The sequence below is a fragment of the Ailuropoda melanoleuca genome, chromosome 4 (assembly GCF_002007445.2).
Source record: "Ailuropoda melanoleuca isolate Jingjing chromosome 4, ASM200744v2, whole genome shotgun sequence".
Taxonomy (NCBI): domain Eukaryota; kingdom Metazoa; phylum Chordata; class Mammalia; order Carnivora; family Ursidae; genus Ailuropoda; species Ailuropoda melanoleuca.
This window is the reverse complement of record NC_048221.1, coordinates 143636899-143658014: the sequence shown is the minus strand read 5'-3', so window position 1 is coordinate 143658014 and position 21116 is coordinate 143636899. Positions and strand designations below refer to the sequence as shown.

At 49.7% G+C, this 21116-nt stretch overlaps 1 protein-coding gene across 1 annotated transcript in view; it reads right to left on the bottom strand.

The window, feature by feature from the left end:
* The window catches only part of MYT1L (myelin transcription factor 1 like), a 435752-nt gene that overhangs the window by 91053 nt on the left and 323583 nt on the right, over positions 1–21116 (bottom strand). The window contains exon 10 of the mRNA XM_034659976.1: positions 1160–2137. Coding sequence (XP_034515867.1) covers positions 1160–2137 — 978 coding nt within the window. The remainder of the gene's footprint in view (positions 1–1159; positions 2138–21116) is intronic.

The following is a 21116-nucleotide window of genomic DNA, read 5'->3' as shown; positions in this document are numbered from 1 at the left end:
CACACAGGCTCTCTGATTGTGCGAGGTTTCTACAGCAACCGATTTTCAAACCGAATCCCTGAACCTCACCACCAGACCCACAGTGAGGAAACTCAGTCTTCATAAGGAATAGAATACAAAATAAAACAGAAGACCTTTTTGGTACTAACACGGAAGTGTTTCAGGAATTGCCAATTTCATTTGTGAAACCGCTTCTGACTCAGTTCTTGTAACCGGGATACCCACAGTCTCACGGTCCTGCGCAAGGTTGAACCATAAGCAGCTTGTATCCCAAGTGGACACGGCGTCGGCCGTTCATTCAGTGTATGTTTACACACCTTGTAGATACATTGACTATACGTGTGTATGCTGAAATATAAAGATATATGCAAATATTGGCCCCTACATTTCATAAATGAAAATCTGCTAAAACTCTCCTGTTGGATGGTTTTGAGTATTTTTATCATAAAGGAGGCACCACAACTGTTTCCACAATGGAATGGAACCAGTGAGCAGAAATGAATATGGTAAAGAAATTACTATTGATCTCAGCTTAGGACACACCATGCCTTGCATAGCAAATGGCTCCCATTACTTACTATCTTAAGATAATTAATGTGCAGTCATTGCCCTTGTCTTATGTTATCAGTCATTCTGTTACTGTTCAATTTCTATCGGGGTGTTTTCTATGGGGGGGTTTCATCAATAACTGTCATTTGGTGATAATTTTATAAATCATGATGCCACCTCTCCAATCCAATATATAAAATATGTGTTTCATCCCCTATTGGCTAATTTTTGTGTAAGCCTTTGCCACTCCACATAGACTGTGGCTCATTTGTAAGAACACAGGCTTATTCTAATGTTTCCTATCACGTGACGTGTTCGCACACTCGCCCTGTCTTTCCAAGGCAAGCATCATCCGCTGAAATATCATGTTACTCATCTGCTCTCATTGTATGTAGGACATTGAGCTGCTTTGTGCTTTTCCCAGACAAATATTTTATTGTGTTTCTCTCCAGAAACACAATCACAAACCAGAATTCTGTAACCAGCTCTAAGAGATTTGCATTAGTGATAGGACTTAGTGTGATGCCCACGTCATTTGTGGACTATCATTGGCATCTTTCACCCTAGCTCCTGTTTCCATGAGGCAACTTACATTAGGTAGAAATATTACCTTTACCATAGTATGGCTTTTTGACATGGCTGTCACTGGACTTAGGCTTCCTCTCCTCCCCGGGAAGCTGTCTTGGCGACTGCTCCTCGTACGACCGCACATTGTCCCGCCTTCCGGCCTCCATCGCCATCTTGTCCCTCATGGCCTTCGCTCTCTCTGTTTCCAAAGCAATGGCTTTCTCCAGGAGGGTCAGGTTTCCCTTGGTCATGTCAAACACCTCCTCAGACCTGTCTGAGTTCACGGAGGTGGTGTCGTCGTCTCGTTCGTGATACCCGTCCTCCTTTGCACAGCTGGAGAAAGTTCTAGACCTGGGGCTCAGCTGCTCCTCGAGCCGCATCAGGTTCATCATGTCGGAGTAGTTCCTATCCGGCGTCCTCCCCGCGAAGTCTTCCTCTTGCCGGACATGCTGGCGGATGTTCACGCTCTGCTGCTGGCTCCTGTCCTGTGGGTTTGTCTCGCTCAGTTTCCGGGCCAGGTCGAAGCACTGATTCCTCAAACACTCCAGGCTGCTCAGACACACCTCCTCGTCACTCTCCTCCACCATCTTGTCCATGAGCCCGTTGTTCACGGGCTTCCCCAGCATCACGTAGTTCACATTCCTGCTGTCCTGCTGTGACAGAGAGTCTGCGTACGCTCTGTCGTTGAGGTTCTCTGAGAGCACCACCCCGTGTCCTTGGGCCAGCAGCTTCAGGGAGTCCACTGTCTCTCTCACCACATCGCTGTCCAGGTCCAGACTCAGCTCGCCCTTCCGGCCCAGGGTCTCATTCCGGTCGCTGCCGTCTTCCAGGCTGGTGGAGGTGTTGCTGTTCATCTCCGACTCAGTCCTAGCCCGGTAGGCCGCGTCCTCGGCGATCTTGCCGAGGTTCAGCAAGGACTTGGCCACCAGCTCATCGTAATTGTCATACTCCTCGTTGTTGTTGTCGTCTTTCTCTGCGTCTTGCATTATTCGAGTATTGTGACAGCTCATTTGATGGTCTTCTGCAAAGAAGATAAAAAAAAGGGACAAAAAAGAAAAGAAAAGGAAAAAATGGCTAGAACTTGAAGTTTAGTTGTAACAGCATGGAAAGCAAGTCAATTGCACGTCAAACCCTGCTCACCGCGTGCTAGAGACTTAAGTCCCGCGTGCAGATTGGCTGGCTGTGTGGCACAAAGGGCGCGGATGGCGCTAAAACCAGGCAGCCACAGGAAGCACTTGCTAGAAACTATCGATTTCCTTAATTATTCTTTAAAAAACCAGTATATGTGGGAAATGTAATTTTAAAATATTAATTTTTCATTCTAAATTTTACAAGTGACTTTTATTTTTTATTGGCTTTATTTATTTGTAGCCCAAGCAGATGCATGATAATTACCCTCATCCTATTACCAGGCTTTCTAAGAGTTCATGAACTTCACTCGATACCGATTCTTAAACAGATGTTCGCAGCAATTGCTTTTAAATTGTGTTTTCGCGGGAATGCAAGCCTCGGGCTCACGCAGCGATGCCACCACCTACACCGGGCTTTCAGCGTCGGAGGCACGCGTTTGAACTGAATTACGCTATTCTGAACATTCTACCTTACGGATAGTTTATTATAATCCACAGTGAAGCAACAGGAACGCACAGTAAAAGTTGAGAAACTGAATTGAATTAATGGTGGTTCCTGCATGCATATCTCAGGTTTGACCGAGAGAGAGAGGGGTGTGCCGTGACCCGACGCTGGCACGAGGCAGGACTGGGGTCAGTGGTGCACCTGTGGTCCGTTCGCTGTCGCGGTTAATGGGACCACGGCACCCCAGCATTTGCCTGCCTCCCAGCCTCAGGAAAATTTTGGTGAGCTGGTAGAAATACTGTATGAATGAACATTATGTCTAATCACAAAAAAGGATTTAGGACAATTCGCTAAAATAACACCATGTTAAAAATTACATAAAGCCCCTGTATTTCGCCTGGAATGTACCCTGTTTAACGCCAGGGACTACTTGGGGTGTGGTCTCTCTCCACTGTGCTGCATGGTTGCTTCGTGGATATGGCAAGTAGGTACTAACGAGTGGGCTCCGAGAGGCCCCCTCCCCCAGCCCTTAGACTGGGTTTAGTTAACCCCATGCCACTATCACATCTGGCTTTTGTTTCTGTTTAATCTGTTTCAGATTAAAAAACTGAAAAAGAATTGCTCTGTCTTATCAACGTGCTGAAGAAACGAGGTGTATTGATTAGCACAAAGGACCTGTTTGCTAACAGCTGAGTCGGGTGCCCCGGGGCCTCCGGGATGGATTTCGCGCTGTCCCCTCAGAAGAGGCGTTGGTTGGGGAATGAGGTTTGGGCACCAACACATCGATAACAATTTTTGCTGGCCCACATAGCAAATCAACACATTTTTAAAAAACTAACACTTCTTTCTAAGTATCAGCAAGTCAAGTTTGCCGTATGTTAGTCATAGAGCCTCGCTAGTTGTATGAAACAAATATTGTCTGTTTCCTGGATAATTCCTATACATCCTTTTCTTTAGTATAAAGACACACGTGTTCCCAAAGAGCAGCAAGAACAAGGAAACCTGACCCAGTGAGCACAATCAGAAATATGCTGGAAGTATCTGACTGGCAAGCAGACGGTGCCCTTGGCCGAGGGCTCGAGGTTTCAAGAGTTGAAGGCAATCCCGTTTTACTGAATTCTTGAAAATATAAAGTTACTTTCTCCTCTCAGTTTACACACTTTGATTTCTATATTCATCGGCTGTGGTTGGAGGAGAAGCCCCCGGGGGGCCGGCCAGGCCCCCACTGCACCATGACTGATGACTCTGAGGTCAGCACCACCGTGCCTGCAAAGAGCCAATTGTGACATGAATCTGTACGTACGTTTGAAAACACAGAAGCACACGAAACATCTTGGGGCATTTTCCAAGATGCGTCAAAGAAGAAACCGTGGTCAGGTGGCATATATTTGTTTATGATTTTCTCTTAGCTTCCTCTTGGGAAGCACGTCTTATCATCCCGGAGAACTCGGAAAGGAGGAGATGCATGGAGGTGTGAACAGGATACGGAACGCAGGTGTCCCCCCCCACCCCCGCCCCGGCTCCTTCTTACACTGTGAGAGAGGCAGCGATCCACCGTTTATGAAGCTCTTCCCCTCCCTACCACATTTGAGTTTTAGGTAATTCCGGTTAATTCTCCACATTCTAAATCCTAGGGTTACCGTCAGTTCCTTTGTCCCAAGTAGGAAATGGTTTTGCTGTTGTTCTGAGTTTGTAACAGCCCCGTGCCCCCTCCGGGCCACCCAGGGAAGACGCACACCTCGCCTTTCTGGTAGTCGCTGGCACCTATTCCCACGGAGGTGGAGCCGCCAGGTACACTAGCCTGCAGCCTGGCCACCACGTGCAGGGAGGCAGAGAGCAGCTGGGGAGCACGGACAGCACCACTGGCTCCAGTGTGCCTTCCAGCCTTGGGTTCTAACAGCGGGCTCAGCAAGAGCAGATTTTGTGCCCTGCTGTTGCCGGCCCGTCAGAGCAAAGATCAACGTGGAACACAAGAATACGAGCTGGTCCAGGTCACTGCTCTGCAGCTCACCTCTTGTGCGGTGCTGGGGGCACTGCAGGCCTGGCCTCTCTCGGAGGGCTCTTACAGGAGTCTCAAGGGTGTGCCATGTAAAGACCCTGCATGGGGACGGCGCTCCGCACGTGTGGTGGCTGGGCTTCCCGTGCAGGTGTCAGGGGACATGAGCCTATCTGGGAACAGGTGAGGGAAAGCGTGTTAGCATCTGGCTATGCAGCCTACTGCAAGGTGTGGCTCTTCCTCCAGGCTCCCGTGCTCAGTGTCGTCTGTGGCTGTGTGGCCTCCATTGGTAAAGCTGGTGGGTAGAATGGTGCCAGTGGCCAGAACTCCTTGCAGGTTAAGGAAATTTCTCAAGTTACTGGCATTTAACTATTTGAAAACCTACGTGAAATAAAGTCAGCTCTTCATTACGTGGGCTGATGGAGGGCAACCGTCTGTCAACCCATCCACAAGTAGGCTCTAAATAGCCACCATGCCCAGCCTCCTGCAGGATCCAAAATCATTTGTGGGGAGCGTTTAGAATTCTATCTCCGGCTGTGGGTTTTCAGGCAATTTACCCTTCTGCTTCTGTCGTGCTGAGGCCCCTGATGACATGGGTCACATGTGGAAGTGGGCATGAAGCACGCGCCAGACTTCTCTGTGCTGGCTGGGGGCTAACCCTGGGGCACCGACAGTCCACAGACAGAGTATGCAACCTTGAGAACTTTAGGACCCAACTGGACCCGTTCTTCACGTGACCAGCGTTCTACCAGGAAGAACGTGTACGTGTTGGAAAAAGTACAGGTTCACGTGCTAAATAAAAGACTATAACTACTTAGAGATTTGGGGAGGAGAGAAAAGAACCTCAGCTTTCTTTTTGTGGTTTTTCTGTTCTAAGTCTATGTCCTGCAAAGCTGCGAGGTAACGGACACGAGAAGGAGCTGCTGGCGGGTCGGTTTTCACGCTGTGGTGGAGTGAGGAGTCCGGGGCTGGCAGGCGGAGGCTGTCCGTTGACGGGCCCACATGCACTTTTGGTGTCTCTATGAACTTTCTGAAATGTCGTGGGTGTGGATTTTATCTTCCTTGAGTCGGACTGTTATAAACAATTTATCCTCGATAGTTACCATTGGGAAACCAAAAAAGTATCCTAGACAAAAATCATGTAGGGTTTCTTCTCCACCTTCACAGCTACAATTTGATGTGGGTATAACTCTGTGGATTATGACGTTATAATTACCAGCACCGGCTTTTTTTGGTATGTTGTCTCTTAAAAATATGTCTGAGACACAACTCTGGATTCTTTCAACATCTAGTCCTGATTGTGTTACTATTGTTCTTTCTAGCCTTTCAAATAAGCCACGGGCAGGCAAATACACAACCGATCTAAAAAAAACCAAAAACAACCAAAACCAAGAAGGAAAACCCAGAAGAATGATCAGAAAGAAGAGATACTGTAAAAGCTGGAGTTGTTCTAGACTTCTCCAGGTCACAGGCAATGGGGTCTGGGTGTGCCCCCCATGGGTTTCAAGCAATGAACCACCATTGTGGCATATGATGGCATCGTTACATGGGTGTTTCTTTTTGATTACAGAAATAAATGATTACCAAACCTTATTTTTTACTTGGAAATAGAGAAGTGTGGTAAAATCTTAGATTGTAATGAATTTATGCTGGTGTTTTAACAGCCGCTGTAACTATAGGGAAGAGGAAGCGGTGGGGTGACGTCATCATCGATGCACAGGGAAGCCCAGGTGTTCCTGCGTCCAGCAGGTGGGGTCAGCTGGCAGCTCAGCTCACTGGCTCCTCGCAGCTCTGAGCGAGGAATGCGTTTGTCCTGAGCCAGGGGCGGGAGCACCTTCTGCGCCTTCCCGCAGCAACGGACAGAGCCCAGGTAGCCACGCTGCTGCTGACGGGCGGAGCGGGAGGCCGTCCGGGATTCTGTGCGGCACTGTGTCCACTTGGGCAGCAGCTGGCCAGTGCGGTTCTCACAACCAGACCCGAAGCTCCTTCTAGATTCTTTCCAGCCAGACCTTTTGCTGTTTGTAAAACACGGTTCCCGTCTTGTGCGCTGGTTTGGGATGATCTGAGGGTTTAGTTGTGACACAAGCCATGGAAGGTGGTGTGGATTGTCAGCGTGCTTAACCTGTCAACTCCTGGGCCTGACCAGTGGAATTCCGGTCCATTCAGATGTGAGGTTGTTAGGAAATGAGGAGAATCCCGGACTGACCACTGGATTCATAACACCATATTCCTGGAAAGCATGAGGGAATCAGGCAGATGGGCAGGCGGGAAGGGAGGGGACACCCAGTGGTGAGGCTGTGCAGGGGCTGGGGAGGACCACAGGGCAGGTGGAGACCACCTCAGCACTCTGCTGACCATGACCTTCTCCTTCCACGTAAGCCCTGCAGCCAGCCCACTTCCTGAGCCCAGGCTGAGTGATGTGAGCTCCCTCCCCTCTGCCTTTATCCTCCTCAAATACCCCAGATGTGCCTTGGGACAGGTAGAGGAGAAGTGTCCCACCTGCCCAGGTTCTGGTCAGTCCAACAGCCTCTTCCCCCAGCAATGAGCCCCGGGGCCCAGCACCCTCCCCAAGGCCTCATATCCCATCCTGACTAAGAGGGGCTAAACCGGAGGGCCTCTGAACTCTCAGCCACTGAAGCCCCCTGTTGGGCAGGAATGGCAGGAGAATCTCTGACCTGAGGCAGGGAGGTAGGGCTGCCATGCACATTCAGCCTGAAGACTCCAAATCGTCATATTTCCTAATCAGGGTCCACTTGACAATGTTGTTTGTCTTATTTTCAGTTTTAGGGGAACTTTCAGACGAGGTCTGCCCATATCCACAGTCTAAGCAGTGGCTTCTGGGTGACCGGAGGCTAAAATTATCCAAGCAGAGATGCGCACTGATGACCGCAGTCAGCATGAGTGTGGAAAGATGCTGCCTCTTCCAGAGCCCAGCGGCCGCCCCCAGGGTCGTCTCTGAGGATCACAGAATGTCAGTGCAGGAAAGAGTCATAGATACGATTGCGTCGAGACTTTCCCATTTGAAGATGCGTGGGTCCAGAGGGTTGAGGCATCCTGTTTGTGTCCCTGTGCCCTGAGGGTGCTTCACGCACCCCTCACGACGCTGCCCCCACTCTCCAGAACATGTGGATATTCTGGGGGTTCAAAAATGGGCTGATCTCAAAGATCAGTTATCCACAAGAGACAAATATCCGAGTGAGGAATGCCTGTCTCTGCTTCCAGGAGGAAAGGCAACTCTTGGCCCGCATGCTTCCGTGCGGGTAGGCGAGCTGGCTGGTGAAGACTCGGTGGAGACCCCCAGCAGGACGGCACGCCGACTCACAAGGAGCCCCTGCTCCCGGACTTGAAGGAGTGCTCGGAAGGGAAACAGAACTTCACTGGGCCAGGGGCACTGAGTTCCCTGATCAACGGCAGATCTTTCCTAAATTCACATCTAATAGGAGCTCTGACTCCTGGGTGTCCTCTGTTCGTAGCACAAATTGAGAGAGTGTAAGGCTTAGGGCAGAGAGGTGGGGCTGGCTCTCCAGGCCACCCCAGTGGCCTCGAAAAGGGCCTTCTCTTCCTCCGTAATTAATTTGTCTCTCATTTTGCTCAACAGATGCAGACATGGTCTGGTTCTACTTTGACTTGTTTTTCCTTTCTCTTCCAAACTACAGGCTGCTTCTCTCCCACAGCTGCGCGTCTGCAGCCCCAAAGCTTCAAGCACTCGCTATGCACAGGAACGGGGGTCACCTGCACAGCACACGCCCCCGGGCCGCTACGGCCGCTGCTGGCAGCGTGACACACCGGGCACACACCCACAAGCTCTGCTGGTGGCCATGGTGTGGATGAGGACGTGTCTGAACTTTGTCCATTCAGACTAATAAAATACTCAAAGTCTTGTTCAATTAAACTGTCTTTCAATTAAATGCTTAAAATGAGGGATTGAGGGGGCACCTGGGTGGCTCAGTCAGTTGAGCTTCTGACTTTTGTTTTCAGCTCAGATCATGATCTCGGGGTCGTGAGATCGAGCCCCGTGTTGGGCTCTGTGCTGAGCACTGAGTCTGCTTGAGATTCTCTCCCTCTGCCCTCTGCCTCTCCCCCCACTCACACACTCTCTGTCTCTCTAAAAACAAAATAAAATAAGTGAATGAAATCTGACATATGATTTCCCAATTGATTGTGAAAAAATATTTGGAATTAGTTGAATTTTGTTTTTAATTAAGGAAAGTAGATACCGTGTGCCCGAAGTAATCTGCCTCCACCGTGCGGAGGAAGCAGGGGGACCCCTGGGCCAGTGTGGGAATCGGTAGCAACCTGCTGTGGTCTGTGTGTGCCGTGCTCTGTGTGGGGAGAAAGGCAGCTAGGGCCTGGCTGGGGGTCCTGCTCTCGTGGGAGAGCTCAGCATTCCTAGAGCGGAGAGAGGTGAGAGACGGCCTCCGGCCTTGCTGGCCTCACGCTCTTCCTCACGTGTGTGCTGCAGGTGCGGTAGGGAGAGAAGCAGGACAGACACCCGGAGCCATTGCTCTTGCCAGGTCGCGTGACGGACGCAGGCTCCTTGGCGTTCTGGGCCCTGTCCTGCTGGGTCACCCTGGTTCGTCCACACACTGGCTTCTTTGCTCCGATCGGCTCTTATCACTGGGGAAGTGATTTGGTGGATGGCTGCAAACACCCACAATGTGCATTTCCAGCCCCTTTTCTCTGAACTGTGTGTTTGTCTTCTGTGGCTGTTCCTGGGCTTCTGTCTCCTTCCCATGAATGCCTGTACTGTGAGCAGCTCTCCTACTTATCTGCCACAGGGGCTGTTCATTGGGCAGGGCTGGGCTCCGCACCGAGGCATCCGCTGGGCTGTCTTTGCAGCCCGACTGCTCCCGGCAGCAAGAGCGGGTGCTTCTCTGCACCCAGCTGGGTCATGCCTGCCGCCTACCTGCTCAGCGTGCACGCACAACCCCTGCATGACATGGGCAGGCTCCCTGACAAGGGAGGGTTTACTGATCTTACCTCCTGTCTTGCCCCCAAGCTCTCCTTGTGCCTGAATGACAGCACTTCCTGCACCCCTCAGATGTGCACTGTGCAACCTGACGGCGACCTATGGAGCCAATGCTGGTCAGGATTCAGAAGTGCCAGCACCGGGGCGCCTGGGTGGCACAGCGGTAAAGCGTCTGCCTTCGGCTCAGGGCGTGATCCCGGCATTGTGGGATCGAGCCCCACATCGGGCTCCTCTGCTATGAGCCTGCTTCTTCCTCTCCCACTCCCCCTGCTTGTGTTCCCTCTCTCACTGGCTGTCTCTATCTCTGTCAGATAAATAAATAAAAATCTTTAAAAAAAAAAAAAAGAAGTGCCAGCACCACTGGTGAAACTGCAGGATTCAGGTCCCACAGGGTAAACTGAGGCACCGAAGAATGCCCCTAACTAGGAGGGATGTAAAGCTCCAGCAGCCTTTAGTTGGCTTGGGTCAAATACTGGCATTTCTAGACATCTTCTTCAAACTGAAAAACGCACAAGCTTTGGAGAGGACCGTGCATGAGGACGGTCTCTCAGATCAGAGAGTAGTGTGATGGTCACAGCTCTCAGGGCCTGGGGGACACGGACCCAACGCCACTCAGCTAGTTGTCCGGCCGCTACTTACTGAGCACTTCCTAGAGCAGAACAATTAACCAGGCATGAGTCCTGGTGGCCACGGAAGTGACATTGCCGGGAGACACGCAAACATACGGAAAGCCAGTGTGAGGCGTGTGTCGGGCCGTGGTCTGTGGGCTGAGGGCAAGGAAGCCTCACGGGGGCAGACGGAGGAAGGACACAGTGCGTCAGGTGCGGAAGCAGCAGGGCCAGGCGAAGGCGAGCTTGGGCCGAGACTGGAAGGAGAGGAAGGGGAGCAGCCCGCGTACCGGCCGGCAAGACCCAGGAAAGACGTGGTTGACATTCTGTAATTTCATTAGTTCAAATTAACGTCATACTAACTCCAATTTATGGGTAGATAACCAGGGGTGGCTAGGGGCTACTGTGTTGGCAGCACGAGGGGAGAGCAGGCACGGAGCTCTGATTTTGACTTTGCAACGTACAGACAGGCACACCTGGTTTCGAGGACACTGTGCCCCTCAGAGATTGGAGGCCCGAGGACACCCCGCGGCCAGCACGGCTGTCGGTGCCAGGGTTCCCACAGCCTCTGCTCACTTCGCGTCTTTGCGTCACATTTGGTGATTCTCACAATTCTCAACCTTTTTCATTATTCTCGTATTTGTCATGGTGATTTGTGATCAGTGATTATAACTCGCTGGAAGCACAGATGATGGCTAGTGTGCTTCAGCAATAAGGGATTTCTTTGTGATTGTGTGTATGTTGTTTGTTTAGACGTGATGCTATTGCACACTTACCAGACCACGGTGCCGTGTAAAGACGGCTTGTACGTGCCCAGGAGACCACACAAGTTGTTGGACCAGCTTCGCCTCCGTGGTCTGGAATGGGACCCGCAGTATCTCGGAGGTGTGCCTGTGTGTGTACATGTGTATGATTTATACACATATTCATGCAACACACAGTCGACGTAAACGATCCATCAGCCGACCAGCTCTCATGACGTCTCATGTCCTGCGGTGGTTTCGTGGGCCCTGCACCCTGGTTTTGGAATGTGATCAATACGCTGGTCCTAAGCACGAAACCTGAGAAGTGTGCCCGGTTTGTCCACCGGCTTCGTGAGGGCCAGAGCTAGACTTGTTCTTTGCACGAGCAAATCTCCGGTACGTGGAACGGGGCGTGGTATGCGGTGGGGGCTCCAAGGACGTCTGTAGCTGCAGTGAAAACTCAGTGAGGGAAAGCAGAGCTGGTGGGCAGACACCTCTCCCGGTCATCACATGGAGGGGAGGTCACAGGGCATGTGCTGGACCCCTCAGCCCGTCTGCTGCATGGCTCTGCCCCTTGTCCGGCCCATCAGAAAAGTCAGAAGTCCTGCCTCGCACTTGACATCTTCCGGTCACGGTGAGGATGCCCCACGTGCGGAGAGGGAGGAGGGGTGAGGGAGCAGGCAGGGTCAAGGCGCCCATTAAAAGTCTTTACAAACTGTCTGAGGACAATTTCTGTCTTATTGATTTTAAGTGCTGCCCATTGTGTAAGCCAAACCATCCTTGAAGAATTCCCAGTAAGCCAAATGAGATAAACTGAAGGAAAATTAGGAGTTTTCACAAGGGACCCAGGTTACATAATGACTTGCAGAAATTGTGAGTTATGTTCCTTTCTTATTTTTTTCAAAATATTTTTTCTTGCCAAGAGAGCTTTTTAAAAAAGATTTTATTTATTTATCTGAAAGAGATCGAGAGAGCGAGCACACACAAGCAAGAGGAGCGGCAAGGCAGATGGAGAAGCAGGCTTCCCACGGAGGAGGAAGCCTGCTGCGGGACTCGACCCCAGGACCCTGGGATCATGACCTGAGCCCAGGGCGGACGCATCACCCACAGAGCCCCCCGGCGCCCCGTTATGTTCCTTTCTGACAGCATTTGTTCATGCGGACTGTGTGTATGAATGAAGCGTTGGGGGCCTTTCTACTTGACAACATTTTAGGTCTCTGCCTTATCTAAATTTCGACTTAAAAATAAGGTAGTCATAGCCTCCACCCAGAGAAGGAGCTATATGAATTCAGCAGCTATCAGACGGAAACAGACCGACCACATTAGCCACCGTCCCTGCTGCTCCCCGCTCCCTCTCTGCCCTGTCTCGCACACACATGAGCACACACGCAGCTCACAGAGTTTCCGTTACGGAGTGTTACGGAGTGGACTGGATATGCAGGTGCTGTGCAGGCATGTCTGGCTGGGAGGGAACTTCAGTGACTCAAGTCCCTGTTCTTCATTCCTACTCAACCATGGTTAATGCCGGTAGGACGGAAATAATCTGACCTGTTTCTAAAGGCCCTTTGAAAATGAGAACAGCATGACAACTTTCGAGGGACCCAAGTTCATCAGTCTTCAGGGTCTGGAAATCTTGTTCTTTGAGCCCAGATCCTGAAGGCTCTATCTTAGTGTGAAACTTCTAGTCCTGCCCTTTGTAAAGACCTGTAATCTAAATTTGTCGCGGACACACTGCTCTTTCGTATATAGAATGCATTTCGTTCAGCAGGAGGTGCTGTCTGCTTAGTTTCTGCGTCCTCATGGGACCCCACACACGTCTGGGTGTAGGGAAAGCATGTATCACTTTTGAAATGGGCTGTCTCTGTGCTCAGAGTCCCTTACGTCAGTGTGGCCTTGATGTGCACAGTATGTCTGCTACGCACAGCCGGGACCTCGGGCTCAGGATCGTGGAAGGGCTTGAGTAGACGCGTGGGGGAGCAGGGCCACGCGAGGAGCACCCCTAAGGCCAGCCGCTGCTCGGAGCTCTGAACTGCGTCCCTCCCTCCATTCTGCACCTTCTTTCAGCTTCCAGACAACATAGCAAGCTGGGCGAAGGGCTGGTGCTGCATCCTGAGCTTGGCAGGCAAACTGAGGCCCACGAGGGCAGTGACCCACCCAGGACAGGTATTACCCCAGGGCCAGAAAACACGCCTCCTGCCTGGGCTTTATTCTACTTTGAATAGCTGGCATTTGGAATAAAACTTATAAGAAGAGAAAACACATAAGCTGGTAATTCCTTCAAGTGGACCTTAAAACAAATTGAGTAGAAGTGTGTTAAATCTATTCTTTCGCAGCCTTTGTTTCTCCTTCTTACGTAAAGAAAGGTCTTTCCCCAGCACCTGGTGCACGTCGCTTGCAGCCTAAACGCACGCGACGTTACATCCTCAGCAAGGTCCTGGTTTGGATTTCAGTGTCTGAAAATTCATGAAATACAAGCTATAATTATGTCTTACACTCATGCAAACTAAGTTTGCATGAAGAACGTTTAATTTTTATCACAGACCTTCTACCTAGAAATGTCTGACTCTGGCTCACTCGTTTCCAAGGGATCGAGCTGGACCCTCCGATGCATCTGCACGCTAAGCCTCCTGAAAGAACGCTTCCATGGAGGTAGGGAGAGATTAATTTTTAAGATGATAAAAAATCATCACATTCTTTCTCCCAACTGTGTCCACAGCCGTTCTCCAGTTGGAACCTTGCATACTGAACACATCATCTTTGTTTCTATGTTGGTCTCAGAACTCGTTGCTGTTTTTGCTGACGGCGGCAGAAAACCGGTTCGCTAATGGTGATTTTCAGAGTGTGCATTTCAACTGCTTCCTCATCAGGGACAGCTCCCCGCGAGCGACGTAAGAGGGTAATTAGCTAATCAATATAAGGACAGCATCCTGAAGGGAGTTTGGGGAACTCGGAGGCCACAGTGCAGACCCCTCCCCACCTTCCTTCTGCCTTTGTCTCAGAGAAATTCGGGCCCATCTATTGCAAGTTGTCATGATGCTTTAACGACGTCAGGCTTCCTGCATCATCCTGTTTGACAGAAAAGACACACTGCGAACGTTGCAATTAAATAAAAAGTGTTTCTTTGAGGAGGCATTTATAAGGGTGTGTTTTGTCCTGAATTCCCTTCCAAGGACGTGGAGTCACTGCAGACCACGGCCTGAGAGCAACTCCAGGTGTCACGCAAGGGTGGTGAGAACACTGCAGGGGCAGAACTGGCGCCGCGTGGCGATCGGACAGGGGCCGGGCAGTGCTGAGGGCGAGCGACACCCGGTTGGCCGCGCACCTCATAGTGTTATTCTGTCTCTGGTCCGGGGGCTACGCCTCGCCTCTGGTGATCATTTCCTCCATCCGGAAGGTTCTCACCACCATTATTCACATTCCCCCCAAACCAGCCAGTCCCTCTGTTGCCATGAGCCCCCGAGACAGCCACCACACATGCAGCTGTGGGCACCACAACGCCCTCAGGACTGGGAGGCGTGTGCGGTTTTTCTAATCCAACCAAATGGTCAAGGGAATTGTCCCTCGGAGCCGAATTATCCAAGGCGGTCCCAGGATTCAACAAAGAGCAGCACAGAAAGGACTTTACATTTTTACAGATGTATTTCAGAAACGGATATGTTAGGAAACGGTTATGTGTTGAAGACGGCTGTGGACACGAGCATTTTCTCCAGTCTGGAAAGCAAGTTGCCATGTTCTTCCTCACAGAATTTTCTTTCTTATTAGCAGGCAGATCCACACACCCTCATACGGACACACATACACACACACAGACACGGATGGTATAGACATGTGTGTGCATACCATTTAAAGCTGTGTTCTTTTTAGTGGGATGAACTATGAAATTAAACCATAGCTTATGAGGCATTAAGTGACCACGTGATCTAAATTTTTCAAATCGTAAGAATCCGAAAAGATATTTACCACAGGATGTACAAAATCTGCCATCAGACAAATCTATGATCCCTGAGTACTAACTTTCTTACCTTTAGTATAACAAGAGGACTTCTGTTTAGTAAATGCAGACTAGGCCACTGCAATGTATTTTGGAAATAAAATCCTCCATGCAAAAGACCAGGCCAACTGGACAAAATATAATTTTGATGAATTAAATTTGAATTTAATGTAATCTGAAATGAACTACTCAGATATTCTTCCCTTTTGTTCAAACAAGCAAAAAGTGGTAAAAAGAACACGAGCAGAGTTCGACCACATAACCACCACTTACTGAAAATCATGGAATCTTTCTGGGTCTGACTTTCTAGTGAGGACGGCAATGAAATGGTTTCTACCCATGTCACACAAGCATCAAAGATCCAACATAACCCTGAACCTCAGTACACCTGCTGGGTGTGTGCACTCTTTCAATACTTTGTTCACACGTAACTAGCATGCTGGAGGATCCTTGGAATTAAAAAACACTTCTAATTCCCAGGTTATAAATAATGGTCCTTCTATAATCTGGGGGCCTCTGTTGTAATAATCTGGGGGGTTCATCTAAAACAACACCTCCCGGACTGCACAATCCAATTTATAATAGAGCATACGCTGCACCAGATCAAAAAATGATTCCATCCCACGAGTAGAAACGGACAGACTTTCATCTGCCCGTAAAGCTGGGATCGTGTGGCCCCTTCATGATGCCCTGCTTCCTCATGTTAGATGCTGCTTGTGGGTGTGCACGTGTGAGCCAGACTCTGGGCATTGTCTGCAATGTTCTCTTCTCCCTGTGTCACGATTGCTTTGTTTCTCTGTTAAGTGAAGTCACTGTCTCTGCCTCTATTTGATAAGATAAAGGCACCATCCATCTTGGAGAGAATCTGCTGACAGCTCAGGGAGATGATGGCCACTGAGAGTGGAAATCAAGGAACATGAAAGATTGACTTCAAGAGGGTGACCCAGAACTCCGACCACCAGACAAAAACAGACAGTCCCTGCTTTTCACAAATGTATGATTTCTGCCAAATCCATTCAAGGAGTGGACAAAGGCACCAGGATGGGATGTCCTGTACTCGCACTGCGTTTCTTATGGTAAAGATGTCATTATCATGGAAGGAACTCACATTTGTTGACCGTGGTTTTGGCACTAAATTTACCAGGAAGGTAAAACAGAATGTATTTGATAAGTGAGAACATAGAAAGAGGAGATTGACAGATACATGACAGATACAGCACTTGGCCAAATGGGGTCTTGAAATACATGATCATGGGGGTCCTCCAACAGACTTCTCTGTATTATAGCAAATCTCAGTGAGGCAGTCTCTAGATACCAGGCACCTGAGGTGATTTCTTCTTAGGAGAGATACTTTTGCTTGACTCAGAAATCGAGCAAGCCTTTGGTGCTTCCCTATAGAGAACCAGCAGTAATCATCCACATGGACCATCACTGTTTGATCTCAGTGACTCATCGGGACCTAAGACTCATGCAGGAGCCCAACTGAAAGGGGGTAGATTATTACACTTTGCTGCCAAGGACACTCAGTGAATTGGAGGTATTAGTCTTAGGATAAGCAGATAGCCTAATGATCGCATAACACTTCGCCATGGCTGAACCCTTCTTTAGTGGTTCCAGTGGATTCCTTTAAAGTTTACATGATACATGATTCTAGAAGGTGCTTAGCTGGGGAGCTGGGTGATGAATATGAATTCTGAATCCAGGAATCTGGCAAATGATTATTTATCCTCTTAATGGACATTTGGCTTCCAACTCCTTCCCTTGTATGCTTCAGATTCTCATTCAGTGTTTGCTGGGCACCATGCTGGATGGGTCCTGCAGTTAGACACTCCGGGCCTGCACCACACTAATGCAACCATTCATTTCATGGTTCTATCATACATCACTTATGCTCATTTACTTGGATTTCCCTAGAAAAACGTCACTAGTTTTGATCTGTTATCTCACTTTTAAAAACAATTATGTTCTAAGCATTCAAATTAGAATAATAATTAAAAAAACCCTTATCTCAATTATCTCAATGTCCATAAAAGCCAAGTTGTGGAAAGACCCGAGATGCCCTTCAACAGACGAATGGATAAAGAAGACATGGTCCATATACATAATGGAATATTACTCAGCCATCAGAAAGGATGGATACCCACCATTTGCATCGACATGGATGGACCAGGAGGGGATTATGCTAAGTGAAGTAAGTCAAGCAGAGAAAGACAATTATCATATGTGGAACATAAGCAACAGTGGAGGGGGGAAGTGAGGGAAAACTGAAGGGGAAGAAAGAAGAGAGGGAGACAAACCATGGGAGACTCTGGACTCTGGACTCTGGACTCTGGGAAACAAACTGAGCCTTACAGAAGGGAGGGGGGCGGGGGATGGGGTAACCGGGTGATGTACATTAAGGAGGGCACGTGATGTGATGAGTACTGGGTGTTATACGCAACTAATGAATTATTAAACACTATATCTGAGACTAATGACGTACTATAGTTTGGCTAATTGAATTGAAATAAAAAGAAAAGAAAACCCTATCAAGTTGCATCCTAAAGCTATTCCATTAGGGCTCTGCTATGTCACTTTGTACTTCAAAAGTCGATTATTTAAAATATGAACCTAAGTAAACTAAAATTGGAAGTTTAATTCTAGCAAATGGAGAGCAGAACCTAAAATGTGGTTAAGAGCCTTGGTTAAATTTTGCGTATTTGCAAAGCCGTCCTACCAGAGCCCATCCCACACAAACACCCACACTTTTGAACCGTGCTGCCCACTGCTGTCCAAGCACAGAACAGGCATCCGGAGGAGTGGGGATGCTCACACCATCTTTGTAAGAAGCTACAGTCAAGTGACAAACCAGTGACCAGCTTCAGAAGTTAATGACTTGGCCCCAAACTGCACACATTCAGTGTTCACAAGTAATTTGACAAATCGGTCTGTTTTGCAACGTCGCACACGCCATGTCACAGGGAGGTACTGCCTGTGATTCTCGGCATGCAGCTCCATCTCATCAGTGCCACTGGGGTCTGGGCCCACAGTCCACGCAGCGGGGCTGGTGGTGCCTACGTGTGTGTGCTCTGATGCATGCCACCATGCTCTCAACACCACAACAGAAGAACCATCTCGGGACCCCACCCGTTAACGTATGGAATCTGTGCGCACACGTGTATGCACATAGGTGTGTATGGACACGTGCGCACACCTGCGTCAACGGGATGGTGACCTGAACCTGCTCTAACAGTCATAAATTCAGGTTTCCTAGGACAAGCCAGCATGACTTCTGAAGGAGGAACATTAATGTATGTGTGCCACGCGGGATGGGCAGCAAGCAGTACCACACCTGCCCCACCTAGAGCAGCTCTCTGCACTGGCTGAAGCACCTGTCCTTCCTATTGAGACTCTAGCTCTCCTAGGATGCAGAGCATTGAAGAGTTTGAGCCCAAGGAAGAAGCATAAGAGAAAACACTCACGCCCCTTGCTTTTAAACACATTTGGCATTTCTCTGAGGCAAACTTTAGGCCAATAAAGGCTAAATCTAGATTCTTCAGAAAACTCCCACCTTTTTCTAGAAAGAAATGACTTTTAGGGAAAGGATTATCTTTCAAGTCATATTTATGAATCTGACACTAACAGAAACCTGGATATAAAAGCAAAACCATCTTAACTCTATTGCCCAAAGCATGGTCACCATCCTGTGCACCATGACTTTACAAGTATGCCTCATTCACAACGCTGGACGCCCCAGGTCAGAAACACGGTTCTTGGACACGAAGCAGATGACGGGTCAAGGAACTATCTCATTGTGGCAATATTCCACCGCGCCCTGATCCGTGACAGAAGTACAGCTTCGGCAATCGACAGACAAGACTGACAGCCCCGCCTGGTGCCCCAGGGGTCCTGCTGAGCTCCCAGCCCCTGGGAAGGCAAGCAGCGAGGGATCCCCGCCCCACCACTTGGGCTGATACAGTACGTCGTGGGTAGAGCATCCAAGAACACGTAAGGTTAAAGACCAGGTGTGCTTCCCTAAGTTTCTGGATAAAACAGCTAAGGTAAGCTAGTCAAATGTGCACTCGGTGAACACCGGGGCACATCAGTGTGGAGCAAGCTGACCTTGAGACAGCCTCTACTGTCTGGCAGGACAAGGAAAGGAATGCTTTCAAACCAGTGCTAAGGACACATGAATGGATACTCGTTTCGGCCTTGACCAGGCAGACTTATTTCATGAACAAGCAATCGGGAACGTGTCCTGAAGAGCAACACTGGGATCTCCACGTCGACACACTGGCCCCAGTCACCACCTGACGCGTGCTACTATTTTAAAGATTACCATTGTCGTCCTCCTCGTCGTCGTCCTCCTCCTCCTCGTCCTCCTCCTCGTCCTCCACGTCCTCCCCATCCTCCTCGTCGTCGTCCTCCTCCTCCTCGAGCTCCTCCTCGTCCTCCCGGTCCCCCTCCTCGTCCTCCTCGTCCTCCTCCCTGTGCTCGTCCTCGTCCTCCGAGAACTCCTCGTCCTCGTCCTCCTCCTTCTCGTCCACACCCTCCGACCCCTCGCTCTCATAGCACTCATCCGCCGAGGGGCTGTCGGCTTTCACGGCAAACGGTTTCCGCTTGGGGCCAGGCTCTTGGGGCTGCTTATCCTGTGTTTTTCTTTTTTTAGCCAAGGGGCAGCCATATACGCTGTGGAGAGAGAGAGAGAGAGATCTGTGTCACTATCTTTGGAGGTTAGAGAAACAGGAGCCCTGGTCAAGCGAGCTAAGGCTTAGCATGAGCGCCATCCATGCAGGGGCGGGGAGGGTCTGAGCACCTGTGCACACACACGCACACACGCACACACACACGCATTCCCCTGGTCACCAACACACTAGTCTCCCTTCCCAGCTCTTCCTTGCGGCCACCCCATAATAACACGGAGGTCCCACGGAATTCAGGAGGATGGTCTGTGAGGCACGGCCTCCAAATCACGCAGGTGATGACACAAGTTCACTTTCTTAAACATCTGGCCAAACGTGCATTGTGTGTGTTGTACATTTTACAGGAAGACTTAGTTCACGCACAGCATATGAGTATACACCCACTTACGTGAAACATAAAAATACGCGTATGTGAGGAAGCTTTCTATTCTGCAGACAAAATGGCATCTGTAAACATGACGAACGACTCAAAGACGAACCGTGAGCCCTGCTGCTGAGAACAGCCGCACAGTTTAAACATGTGAGGAAGATCGTCAGTCCCATCTCAACTTTACACAAAACAAACTCAGTGTTCGAGTCCCTAAATCATGCTGAAATCGGCCCAACTTGGGTAAGACCCTTAGGGCAGGATCCCAAACCTTTTCTCCCAGGAAGGACAATTTTCCAAAGTGACGTTGCTAATTATGGTTCTTGTCTTCCTGGCAACCCTACAGATAAACCCCAAGGAATAAGGGGGGAGGCACAGAGGCTCACAGACAAATGTTCCTTTTGTCTAAATGAGATGTGTGATCTCCATGACTGACTGACAGTCCGTAGAACCCTGATTAGCTTGTTTTTGGACTTGAAATGTGGAATGTTTACCTAGTCTACGGACACGTTTTCAGAGGCTCCTTGATGCTGGACCCCAGGCCCTCCCTGCCAGGTTCAGAGGGGAGAGACACAGGTGTAGACAGGGGTGAGTGCTACTGTGTTGGAAGCAATCAGTGTGGATTATGTGTGCACCAAATACCTGGCATGCCGTGGGCACACAGGAAAGGGCTGCTGAATGAACGGATGGCGTGTGATCAGTGCTATGATAAAGGCATGCCCAGGGCGCTACACTGTGAAAAAAGAGGGAGGGACAGCGAGTCAAGGGAGCTAGGACGTGCCCCAGAAGGATGAGGCTGGGGGACTTCTGAAGGGGATGCACAAAGCTATTTAAACACATTTCAAGCAAAACAGATTTTGCAAAGATGTGAACATAAGAATGAGTACGATCAGTGGAGAAACAGACATAAAAACCAGACGCAGGGGTTTAGAGTGTGTGATGGCGTGGCTGGCAGGACGGTGGCCAGTGCGAGCTGGGGTTAGGAGCGGCAGACCAGCCTGGGGGACTCGGTGCGTCTCACCCCTGGGAAGGGCGTGGACGGAAAGGGTAGGAGAGGCAGTCACTGTGA